Here is a 12,981-nt window from a genome sequence, read left to right on the forward strand (position 1 = left end):
CGGATGTAGATCGCTCCTGAGAGACACAGCCAGAATATGGCAAATACATAGGCGAATGCCAGCAGCAAACCACTGAACTGAGAACGGGACCCCCGTTGAAGGAATCAGAGAAAGATCTGGAAGAGCTTGAAGGGGCTTGAGACCCCATATGAACAACAGTGCCAAGCAACCAGAGCTTCCAGGGACTAAGCCACTACCCAAAGACTATACATGGACTGACCCTGGGCTCCAACCTCATAGGTAGCAATGAATAGCCTAGTAAGGGCACCAGTGGAAGGGGAAGCCCTTGGTCCTGCCAAGACTGAACCCCCAGTGAACGTGATTATTGGGGGGAAGGTGGTAATGGGGGGAGCATGGGGAGGGGAACACCCATACAGAAGGGGAGGGAGAGGGGCTAGGGGGATGTTGGCCTGGAAACCGGGAAAGGGAATAACAATTGAAATGTAAATAAGAGATACCCAAGTTAATAAAGATGGAGGGAAAAAAAAGATACATTTAAATAAAAGAGAAGTGTAAAAAGAGCTCAAGATCAATCCCAGAAGAGATAAATAGTGAAAAATCTCTTCACCATTTTTGACAAATTTCAATGCTGGTCCTTTTAATTCTGCTTAATCCTAGGTAGTGGTTAATATTCCTTTGTACTTATCTCATCAGTGCTAGATGGGGTTGGAGTGTAATTTATCAAATCGTTCAGCTGGCACGCAGATTGCAAATCACACAATGCTTCAATCTTCAGTTCCCACATCCAAGCCCTGTGCCTCAGCCTCACCACTTCTGTCCAGGCTTCTGCCTCCCCTCCCACTTCCGGCTCCTTCCTTGGCTCACAGTCTCCTGGCCACTGTTGGCAGTCAACTCGTTCAGAGAGCCTCCTCAGGGACTCGTGTCTTTCTGATATCTACCCTTCTTCCTCATGACCCTATATTGGTGGCATCTGAATGCAAGACTTGTGCTTAATCATTTCCGAATTATAGCCCTAGCAGTTTACAGATATTTAATGAATTCTTTTTTATCAATATATGAATTTACTATACAATTATCTGGTCAACATCCAAAGATACTATGTTCAGAAACCAAATTTTTTCTATCTCTTCAAGAAAAACAGTCAGCCTTCCTTGCTAACAAGGTCTCCAACGTATGGATGGATAGATGGCACCTTTTGGCTCCATGTTCTCTCTATGATGGGTTCTTCTGCAGTGTCTAGCCTCCTTCTGAGCTGTCTGCTCCTTCCCAAATCCTGCGGGGGGTGGAGTCCCCTCCCCCTTACTGTGCAGCGCACACCTCTTTGTCCCCTGTCATCTTTGGCCAATTTTGCGATCTACCTTCAGCACATAGTCGGCCGCCGACTCTGAGAACCTCTGATGTACCCTAGTAATGTTTCTGTTTTCCTGAAATTCCCCTCTGGTTGTTCCCTAAAACTCCTCATTGTTAGCCTCCATCCAGAGCAAATGTATTTGCCACCCGTGTTCTTTTCAATCTACCCCTTACCAACTCAATCAGTTGGCCTTCTCCCTTCCAGACATGAGCACCCTCTCACGTGTAGACCTGCCAGCCACGTGGCATTGTTTAGCTCTACACTCAGTAGACTCCGCCCTTCCTTCCACCAAATGCCAGTCTTACTCTGCTCAATCCCAATCCATCCCTCCCACATTTCTAGCCCCCACCCACGCCTTCATCATCATCCTTTCCCTCCGTCTGCACCATTAGCTGAGATCATGGCCTTACACGGCAGCGTATAGAATTTTAGATGGCAGAGGTGGGATCTTGCAGGGTGTTGGCAAGGGAACAGATCTGAAGAGAGGGCCCTGCAGAGATAGTTAGGTGCTCTTTAATTCAAACATAAGCTTTAGGAAAAGAGAAAAAATAGACTGTGTGGAGGTTGGGGGGAGCTCATAGCTCCCAGGGCTCACGGTTTTGCGCTTTTTTTATATAAGTAAAAAGGGAACTACTAAAAGTTTTTGAGACAATCTCCAGTAGCAAATTTTTGCAGAATTTTGCAGCATCTTTCCCTTAAGAGGCTGGAGACATGAACACTTGGCCCAAGGCAACCAATTTCCTTTTTGTTTGAAATACTAGACTTGAAAGAAAGATGTCAAATAAAACTGAAAAAAAAGAAAAAAGAAAAAAGAAATATCCATGTTCAGATCTGCCCCTTAGATCTGTTCTACCAATGCTAATAACTTAGATCAGTTGGTCAACCTTTCTTAAGTACCATTATAATTAGGTTTAGGCCACTAAGAACATTCTAGAGGCACCTATACTGGTGCCAGCCTGGTAGTCTGAAGAGAAACAGATTAGCATAAATTAAAGGGCTAATTAGCTACTACTAATTTCAATTACACAAAGGGAAGTTTGTAGTGGAGAAGAAAATTGGTGTAGATGTTTAACGATAGTTTAAAATGTCTGTGTCATAAGATGTGGCGGTAGATATAGGGACCTGGAAAAGAAGCAAAATGCCAGTTCATTTGGATGGAAAGTGGGTGAAGGGGCTGGGAAAGCAGCTACTGACTTAAACAGTCAGAAGGGCTACTGCAGGTCTCTTCTTTGTCAGCACCAACCTCGGGGTCAAGATCGTCCAGGACAGTTTCGAGCTGTTTCAGCTCTGACTCCGACAGCTTGCCTAGGAGCTCATCCTCATCCAGGTCCTTATAGTCTCCCAAGTCTTTCCGGAACGGCAGTGCCATGGCTCAGTGTCGGCAGTCGCCGGCTCCTTCCACGACTTCTTATAGCTACGGAGAGAAGAAAGAGAGCCTTTTACAGGTAACTCTTATGTACTGCGTCTGTCACTGGGGAAAGGGAAGGGCTCGTTCCTGTGTCCCTCATTCCTGACGGCATCATCTGCTGCTCCCCTACAGACCATCGAGCCGTCAGTGTCTCTGCAGGAAAATAATCAAGATGGAGAAGGGAGTGAAGATGAAAACCATTAATACAATTACTTGGTAGAATGTACAATTCCTGATGACTGAATTTTAGTGGCAAAATGAATTTTTTTTTGCCAAAATAAACTTCTGGGACATCAATTTATCCTAATGGAGAACATTTGCTTTATTACAAACTATTTAGGAGAACAGTACAACATGATGGCAACATAGGAAAAATAGCAATATATGTCTCACAGGAAGGAACAGTAGTTGCTTGCCTCTGAGAAAGTTTTTAAAAAATATTTTTCAAAAAGACTATTTTAGAAGCTGAAGAAATGGCTCAGCAGTTGTGAATACTTCCTGCAGAGAGCGTTTGGTCGGTTCCCAGCATTCTCATGGAGTGGCTCACAACTGTAACTCATTCCAGAGAACCTGATACTCTCTTCTGGCTTCCAAGGGCGCTAGCACACATGTGATACACACATATACATGCAAACACTCACAGGTACATGTAAAATAAAAACAAGAGAATCTTCTACAGACATTTTCAAAGGAAAATATTATTTTTCTATTACTAGGTTGTTTGTTTATTTAAGCTTCCTTCCTTCCTTCCTTTTCTTTCTTTCTTTTTTTTTTTTTTTTTTTTGACATGGTCTCTCAATATAACCCAGGCTAACTTACCAGGAACTCACTCCAAAGATCAAGCTAGCCTTGCATTCAAGGTGAACCTTCTGCCTTGACCCCATGAGTGCTAGAAACACAGGTGCATGCTACCACACCCAGCTGAAGACGCTTTAAAGAACAACAAAAAGCCATTCTGGAAACACAGTAAAACACACTGGGATATGCCACCCAGGAGTTGGCAGGATGGTCAAGAAGGCCCACCTACAGGGAAGGCTCTTCATTTGGTTAGTGTGGTTCTACCTAACAACGGAATCAGGGGCAGCACCTACACATACAGCATACAGAGGACTACCCTGGAGGAAAGGACACCGGGAACATGCTGCAACAAAAATGGGGAGCAGGCAGTCAGGTACTCCACCACATACAATGTTCCCATGGGCTGAGACGGTGCCAGCACTAATGGCTGACCTCAGCCTTGGTTGGCTGTGAGACGAACAGCTCGCCAGGGCTGATCTGTAGCCTTTGCTACCTTTTCTTCTAAGAGTTCCCAGCTTAATATTTTAGCTGGTTTATCTTCACTCATTATAGACCTTTTGTCTCATTATAGAAAGTAAGATTTAACTCAAGAGCCTGACAGCCACTGATTTTACTGGCAACCACCTTAGGTCTGATTATAAGCAAATGGGCAGTAGTCATTTCTGTAGTTGTTTCACTGCAGACATTTTGTGTCAGGCCTGGGCTATGCTTGTTTAATGCAATTCCTCTGGGCTAGCAGTTACTCCTGACTCTTTTTCCCTTCATGTAGCACAAGCTGGGGATCTTCTTATGCTGAGATTATAGGTGTGTGCTATTGTGCCTACATTGCTTTTTGTTGTTATTATTGTTTGGTTTTAGCAAAACCATTGTTAAGCAATTCCCACTCTGTACTTCCAACTTTAAGACCACAATTTGTTTGGATCGATCGATCTATCTATCTATCTATCTATCTATCTATCTATCTATCTATCTATCTATCTATCTATCGTCTATCTATCGTCTACCCAGGGCCTGTGAATGCTACATAAGCACCCTACCACTGAGTGGCAGAGATGCCTTCCAAAAGTTCTCTGGGCTGAGTGTATCAGATGTAGCCACACTTGTCAAGATCCAGAGTCCAGGGCCTTACCCCACTTTCCTGATTGACAAGTCAAGTATAGCCATGGCCTGGTAAGAACCTATAACTTTCATTTCTGATAAGTTCCCAGAACTTTCAAATCTATTAACCATAAAACATGATGTCAAAGGAGGTGATGGATAATTTTGAGAGGAAAACTATTTAAAACAAGATTCCTTTCATAAAATATTCCCTTCATAAAAATACCAGTAGTGTGATTATTTGAGACAGGTAAGGATAACAGATTGCTAAGCACTTATATATCAAGGATAACTTTTCTAGCTGGGTCTCGGCACAGGTTTGTAACTTCAGTCATTGAGGACACTTACAAAGGGGAAACAAGTTCAAGGCCTACCTGGTGGGTTATAGGATCCATTCAAAGCAAGCTAGACAATTTAGTGAGACTGTCTCAAGAGTTTAAAACTATAAAAGGAGGGCTGTGATGTGCTTCAGTGGCATTGCATTTGCTGTATGCAAGATCTTAGGTTCAATTCTCAGGATTTTACACACACACACACACACACACACACACACACAGAGAGAGAGAGAGAGAGAGAGAGAGAGAGAGAGGGGCAGAGACAGAGAGACAGGGAGAGAGACGACACAGAGGTAACAAAAAGTTGATATTAAAAATATGATATATAGTAAAGACAATGTCTTAACCAGTAATTCTCTAAAAATGTACATATAAAAAGATAATTATTTATATTCTCTTAATTCTCTAAAGTATCCCAATATGATGCAGAAATTCAAAATGACCCTATTAAAATATTCTCATGCACAATGATAAATGAGATCTTATTGGCAAATGGAATGCTGCAATACAGGACACCCTGGTTTTACAGATTTGGGATACAACACATATAAACCGTTTACTCCAGTACACTGCTTTTTCTTGTCCTAAAGTAGTATCTAGCTAAGGTGTGCCGGGGTACTTTAGGAGTGAAATGAACACTCACAAACACACTACGCACAGCACCCCAGCACAGCACTCACCTCTGCAGCTTCCCTCCCCCCAGGCCCAATTACCAAGGAGTCCCCTGCTCCCTGGAGTCCGCCGGGAGTTGTGCTCTCCCTCTTTATTACACCGCAAGTTCACACACGAGTCCTCCGAGGACGGACCTCCGTGCCTCCCTGGCCATGGCTTTGAGTTGCTGCTCAGTTATACTCGTTACACTCATTTCAAGTTCAAGTCAGCAACTACTCCATCCTGTGAACAGTTGAGCTCCTAGCAGTTTCCCCCTTTGCTTCTTTGCTATGAAAATAATCCACCTATTTCCTGGTATAGACATATAGTTCCTCTGTGGCTCAAACCTAGGAATGGAATTGCTGGGGAGAAGGCAATCCCAAACTATGTAGAAGTGACTGGACCAATTTATATTTACTTTTTTAAAGATTTATTTATTATAAAAAATACATATGTATATGTACGTACACACACACACACACACACACACACACACACACACACACACACACTGTAGCTGTCTTCAGACACACCAGAAGAGGGCATCAGATTCCATTACAGATGGTTGTGAGCCACCATGTGGTCGCTGGGAATTGAACTCAGGACCTCTGGAAGAGCAGTCAGCGCTCTTAACCACTGAGCCATCTCTCTAGCTCCCAATTTATATTTCTAAAAGATTCCATATATGACAATTCCTGAGCTCTTATATGTTTTTAGTATATTGGAGTTTTAATTTTCTGGCATTCTGGCATATGTGAAATGGTATTTCACCATGGCTTTAATGTGCACGGTGATAGATTATGACAAGGTTATGCACTGTTTTACCAATCCTTTTCTTTGGATAACCTATTGCTCATTTTTACAAGCACACTGTCGTGTGTGTGTGTGTGTGTGTGTGTGTGTGTGTGTGTGTGTGTGTGTGATACATGCTTGTTATTGTGGATGTATACCACAATGTGTGCAGGTATGCATGCACATGCATGTCAAGGTCAAAGGTTGATGTGTGGTGTGTTTCCTTGATCTCTCCATCTTTTGATTTTTTAGAGACAGTCCCAAAACAAAACAATACCTGAACTCTACTGAAGTTCAATGATTCGGCTACACTGTCTGGCCAATGAGCCTCAGGGATTCATCTGTCCCCCCACTCCCAAGCAGTGGGCACAGGAGGCAATTTGCAGGCACTCACCACCATGCTGAGATCTTTTATGTTCTAGGATCTGAACTCAGATCTTCCCACTGATAGGTCAGGGTCTGTACCTTCTCAGCTACTGCCCTACTCCAGTGGTCTTTTAAGAGGAATCTTCAATTTATTCTAGGTAGTAATTTTTGTTATCAAGTTTAATTTAACAGCTCTTTAATTTTCTGATCAATTTTCCCTCCTCCATCTTCTCCCAGATCCTCTCCATCCATCTAACCCCACATCTTCTTTCTCTCTTTAGAAAACAAATGAGCAAATAAAAAAGCAAACCAACTAGAATAATAATAATAGTAAGAGAAGAAACACGCATACAAATAAAACCCTATAAAAACATAAAATTAGGGATTATATCATACAAGCAGTAGAACAGTAAGATAAAGAACACCCCCCACCCCCCAAAACCAGCATAAGACAAAAAATCCCAAACCAAACCAAACTACAAAAACATCATTAATTTTTCATTGGCCATCTACTTGTGTGGCATGGGGCCTGCCCTCAACTGTGGTTTGTGTACCCAGTGAGACACCACTGCAGAAAACTGGTTTTTCCTTTGCAACTGGTTGTCAATTGGAGATAGCTGCTTCTGGTTAGGAAGCAGGGGCAGGATCTCATATCTGCATCTCCCTCTCATCTCCGGTCTGTCTGTCTGGAGCCTGTGCAGGCCCCATGCTTGCTGCCACAGTCTGAGTTCGTATGTGAGTCAGCTTTGTTGTGTCTGGAAGACACCGTTTCCTGGGTGTCATCTGCCCCTTCTGGCTGTTACAACCTTCCTGCCTCCTCTTCCCTGAGCTCCTGGAGCCCTGGGGGAGGGATTTAATGAGGACATTTAGGACTGAGTGTTCCAGAATCTCTTGCCCTCTGCATACTGTCCAGTTGTGGATCTCTGTTAGTCCTCATGTACTATGGCAGGAAGGGACGTCATCTATAGGATGACAGCTGAGCGAGACACTGATCCATGGTGTGCTGGCTAGTTTTATGTCAACTTGACAAAGGCTAGAGTCATCTGAAAGGAGGGGATCTCAACTGAGGAAGTACCTTCGTTAGATCCAGCTATAAGGCATTTTTCCTACTTAGTGATTAAGGACCCAGCTCACCGTGGGTAGTGCCATCCCTGGACTGGCAGTCCTAGGTTATGTAAGAGCAAGCCGAGCAAGTCAATAAGCAACCTCTCAGCAGCCTCTCCACCAGCTCCTGACCCTAGGTTTCTCCCCTGCTTGAGTTCCTGTTCTGACTTCATTCAATGATGAAATGGTATGGAAGTGGAAGCCGAGTAGCTCCTCCCCTCTCCAGCGGCTTTTGGTCATGGTGTGTCATCACAGCAATAGTATCCCTAACTGACAAGGAAGTATGGCAGGATGTCGTTAGGAGTCACTTTATTGCTGTGTTCCTTTAGCAGAACAATAGGCCTCGGGCCCATGGCCTATTTAGTCTCAGGTTCTTAGCCACTTAAGCCTCGTCAGGCATGGGTTCCATCTACTTCACCGAGCGGCGATGGTCGCTCTCACAGCGTCTGTGCTGCAAATGCACCGTGTGTCATGCAGGACCTTACTGGTGCAGATCACGGGGTCTGTAGTTGTGTTCCGTTAAGTCTTACTACTTTTGTATATCATAGGGGAACATGTTTCTGTGGCTTTCACTTCAGTTTGTTTTTCTTTTTCAAAACAATAGAGAAGTCATTTCCTTGTGATTCAGATTCTGGAATTTTTGCCAAGATGAAAGAACTTCCAGTTAATACAGTCAATTTTTCTAGAAACTTCAATTGTGCTTCAACAAAGTATTAACAACTAGTATTCAGGATACCTAACCTCACTCAAAACTCACATCTGCACTTTCTTTTATCCTGTGTTCCCACTCTTAGAGTCCCCATTTCCCCTCAGCCTTTACGGAGGAGCATCTGTATATGAACAGTGTCCCAGGACAGCAGTCCAGAGCTGCTCTGGGAGTGGCTTTCCTTTCTGTAGGCTGAACTGACAGTGTCCCAGGACAGCAGTCCAGAGCTGCTCTGGGAGTGGCTTTCTTATGCTTCTGTTCTGAGGATGGCAATGCTATCTGTCGCCTGTCCTCTGAGGATAATTTATTAGAAGAGAACAAATTCTGAATGTCAAGGAGGTCAAACCAATACGGTGGACACATGCAGCAGCGTGGACTAAAGGACATATTTAATGCAATAAGCCACACACAGAAAGTCAAACATTAGGTTCTCACATATAAGAAGAAATTAAAAAGTTAATTCCGGGGTTGGGGATTTAGCTCAGTGGTAGAGCGCTTGCCTAGCAAGCACAAGGCCTTGGGTTCGGTCCCCAGCTCTGAAAAAAAAAAAGAAAAAAGAAAAAAAAAGTTAATTCCATAGACATTGAGTAGATGTTTCTACAGGCTAAGAAGTTGTGCATGGAGGATGGCTAATGGGCACTAAACCACAACTAGGTAAGAATATGTCCTTGGGCTTTACAGAAGGGACTTGAATTTGGCTGTTTTTGTAAATGTAAATTAGAATAGTTACATTATTCATGGATGTATTGTCTATCCCAGGTTCATGTGGCACTGTGGGTGAGATGAATAATTACAGTGGTCTGCAGAGCCTAAAACATTAACTATTGGGGTTAGGGATTTAGCTCAGCGGTAGAGCACCTGCCTAGCAAGCAGAAGGCCCTGGGTTCGGTCCCTAGCTCCGGAAAAAAAACAAAACAAAACAAAACAAAACAAAAAACATTAACTATTGGCCTTCACAGAATAAAAGCTGCCAACTCTTCACAGAAAAATGCGAATTCCTCAGCACAAACTGGTTTAACCAGCTTTCCAGCACCATCTCCAGCTGCTCCCTATCACAATACCCTGGCTCTAAAAAGATACAAACTCTAGATCCCCACGCCCCTGCTTACCATGCTGTCTCCAGATGAAATACATTCTTTAACCACATCTACTTCTTCCTCAACTGAAGCCCTATACATTCTTCAAGGCCTTACTGAACATCATATATCCCGAGAAACTTCATGAGGCTCCATCCTTACACAGTCACAATCTAATATACTTGCAGCTGTCCCCACATAGTCTATGTAAGTCTGAGGATACAAGAAAGTGTTTGAGGAAACAAGAAGGTGTTTTGAGGTTGGTAAACATAAGCTATGAAGGTTGGAAGTCGTGAGAACCTTGAATGCTAGTGAAAGTGAGTTAAGGAACATGGGAGGAAGGAAAATGCTTCAGATCTCTTCCATGTGCTACCCTTGTGGTGAGACTTCAAAGTTCAGGGCTTTAACATGAAACAGAGGTAATACTAACACTTCTAAAATGTATCTCTTTTTTTAAACTTAAAAAGATACTTAGACGCTTCAGGGCATCCACTAGAATCCACTTCTCACAGTCAAACTGACTCCAGTAAGTACTGCCAACCAACAGCCTGTTTTCCTCCCCACCTGTCTATTCTTGAGGTGGGATCTATTCCCCTTCCCTGGTTCTGGGACTCTGCTCCCCTCCTCCAACTACTAAGACCTAAAAGAAGTTTCAAATGTACACCTAAGAAAAAGTTCCCTCCTTTACTTTATCTTCTGCACGAACGCACGAACGCACGCACGCACGCACGCATCCTGGCAAATTCAGGTGTTTCCTAGAACCTGCATCTAGGACAGCTCCAAACGCAGCTAGCCCAGATGGTCCCACAACCTGGACTACAAGTAAAATAGCCTGCTCTTCCCAGACTTGACCAACATGCCAGCTTTTTGCTACTACCCTCCTCTCCCAGTAACAGCACCCCAATAGCAGCAGGACGTAGTCACAGATGATTACATTGTCCCTTATTTTGTTATAAAAAAAAAAAAAAGGCTAAGATGTTGGGATTCATTCAGACTGAAGACTAGAGTCTTAGGTGCATATTTAACAGATGAAAGAGGACCTTTTCTTATGTTAAAGGTCTCCTTTAGCATGGCTCCAGGTTCTCCCAGCATCCCTCAGTTCCTACCTGTTACAGGACATGGCAGGCATACCCCACCCACTGCCCTGAACTTTCCAGCCCAGGGACTGGGCTTCCCCTCCCCCAGAGGCCCTTTCCATTAACATGCAGACACTTCTGTCTCTTTTGCTCTCTTCTCTCTGCATTTGTGCTTTCTCTCTTTCTCTCCCCCATCCCTTATATGTCCCTCCCCATGATAACTTCACTGATGTAGTCTAGGCCGGTGCACTCTAGAGCTGCTTCCCAATAAACCTGCCTTTATAGACTCTAATCTGGCTTGAATTGGCTCATTTCACTGGCAGAGAATAACTTATCAGTCTACTCTTGCTTCCAGGGATAACCTTAAATATAGTTAACCTTATATATAGTTAATTGTGCCCCTTATAACCAGACCCCATTAATAAACAGTTCTGTTGTTGTTGCTAGTGGTGTGTTTTTCTTTAAAATAGAGTATTATATAGTCCAAATTGGCCTTGATCTCAAAGATCCTCCTGCCTCAACCTCTAATGCTGGCCAATCAACAGCAATTCAGGTTTAGTAAAAATCCTTGGTGAACATTAGGATACATTTGGTGAACATTAGGATACATTTTCTCCCCTTGAAGAGAGTTTCTAAGTAACATAAGTTGGGCTTGATAGCTGGCACCAAGCCTGAGGACCGCAGTCTGACCCCTAGCACCCACTGGTGAAGGGAAACAATGTCTCCTTGACCTCTACCACGGCACATGTATCCCTTCCACAAACAAACATTGTTACCAACTCTGTCCACTTTTCTCCACGCTTCTGTTTATAGAGGAAGGTCTTGACCCAGAGTATGCTATAAAAGCAACTGCGGAGTTCCGTGATTCAGAGATAAAGTCTGGATGTACAAGCTGTTACTCCTCATTCCATCATCTTTCCTAGAGGATAGGCCTGAGTTTCCAGGCTCTTCTATCTGTTCTCTTTGCACACCCATGATCTCGCTGTTCTCTGGTTAAACTTCTGTGCAGATTCACATCTCTGCCTACAACAGGACTAGGCAAACTGTAGACAGTGACCTTCCTTCTTTCCTATGCTCATCTACCTCTGATGAATTTCATACAATGACCACTCTTTAATTTTATCCAATCTGGACTTTTCTTCTGAACTCCATACCTGAAAAATAACCTCCCATGTGAAAATCTTTAGCTGAGTTGAGTGGCTGAGAGTAATCCTAAGTAGAGCTGTATAAGAACTTGCCAGGTGACACCTTTAATCCCAGCACTCAGGAGGCTAAGGCAGGTGAGTTTGAGGCCAGCCTGGTCTACAGAACAAGTTCCAGAACAACCAGAAGGATATGTAATAGCACATCTAGTTTTACATGAGCTCTTAGGAGTCTAACTCGGTGCTTTACCATGGACTCATCTTCTCAGTCCCACTCAAGAATTTGACCAATTATAAATGTGTATATTTGTGGTGTGTAATGTGATATTTAAGTCTTTACTAAGATAATAGTAGAATCACACACAGTACAAAGAAATATCACATTGTGTCTGTTTTGCAAAATCACAGATTACAAGGAAGACATTGATCTTGATCCATCCCATTGGTCTTTCTCCATCTGCCCAGTTTTACATACAGTCCTATGTATGTGTTATAGTCTTTTTTTTTTTTTTAATATAAGCACAAATTCATGCATCTACCACCACTGTCAAGATGAAGTTTAATCCACAGGACTCCTCATGTTGCCTCTCTGTAGCCACACCCACTGACCTCTCTCATACCTAGCAACTGTTCTGACCTTGTTTCTAAAATTGTGTCATAGTCCAGCAAGTTTCCCCCTGCCACATCCCAAGTTGAGTTGTTAAAACTGATACCAGAAGCATAAGGGGAAAGAACAAAATCTGAAGTTACTAGGCAGCCCGGCAAACCTGTTAGGGCCAGAACAAAGAGCTTTAATTAGACGGAGGTTACAGAGGGCAAGGGCAACCTTATAGCAGAAAGCGGCCAGACCACTTCAGCCACTATTTACAAGAAAATACTTTACCAGGTTACTCACACCACTTCAAAAGCAATCTGTCAAATGTGAACCCTAGAGACTTTGGGGCTCCCATGTGAGTAAGATACTTCCTGCCATGGTTCATTGCTGCAAATTGCTCCCACTCCCAGTGACCCTCCTGTCGTCTTGTGGAGTCCTGGCACAGATGAGAAGAGGCAAGGTGAGCGAAGCCATCCTGAGAAGCAAAGACCAAAACAGGCACCATTTAGCATGCTCAGTGTC

At 43.4% G+C, this 12,981-nt stretch overlaps 1 protein-coding gene across 2 annotated transcripts in view; it reads right to left on the reverse strand.

The window, feature by feature from the left end:
- The window catches only part of Tmod3 (tropomodulin 3), a 60,183-nt gene that overhangs the window by 29,240 nt on the left and 17,962 nt on the right, over nucleotides 1-12,981 (reverse strand). For both annotated transcript variants that reach the window (XM_063265181.1, NM_001011997.1), the window contains exon 2: nucleotides 2,556-2,726. In XM_063265181.1, coding sequence (XP_063121251.1) covers nucleotides 2,556-2,681 — 126 coding nt within the window. In that variant the 5' untranslated portion in view covers nucleotides 2,682-2,726. The remainder of the gene's footprint in view (nucleotides 1-2,555; nucleotides 2,727-12,981) is intronic.

Source organism: Rattus norvegicus, chromosome 8, assembly GCF_036323735.1.
Source record: "Rattus norvegicus strain BN/NHsdMcwi chromosome 8, GRCr8, whole genome shotgun sequence".
Classification (NCBI taxonomy): Eukaryota; Metazoa; Chordata; class Mammalia; order Rodentia; family Muridae; genus Rattus; species Rattus norvegicus.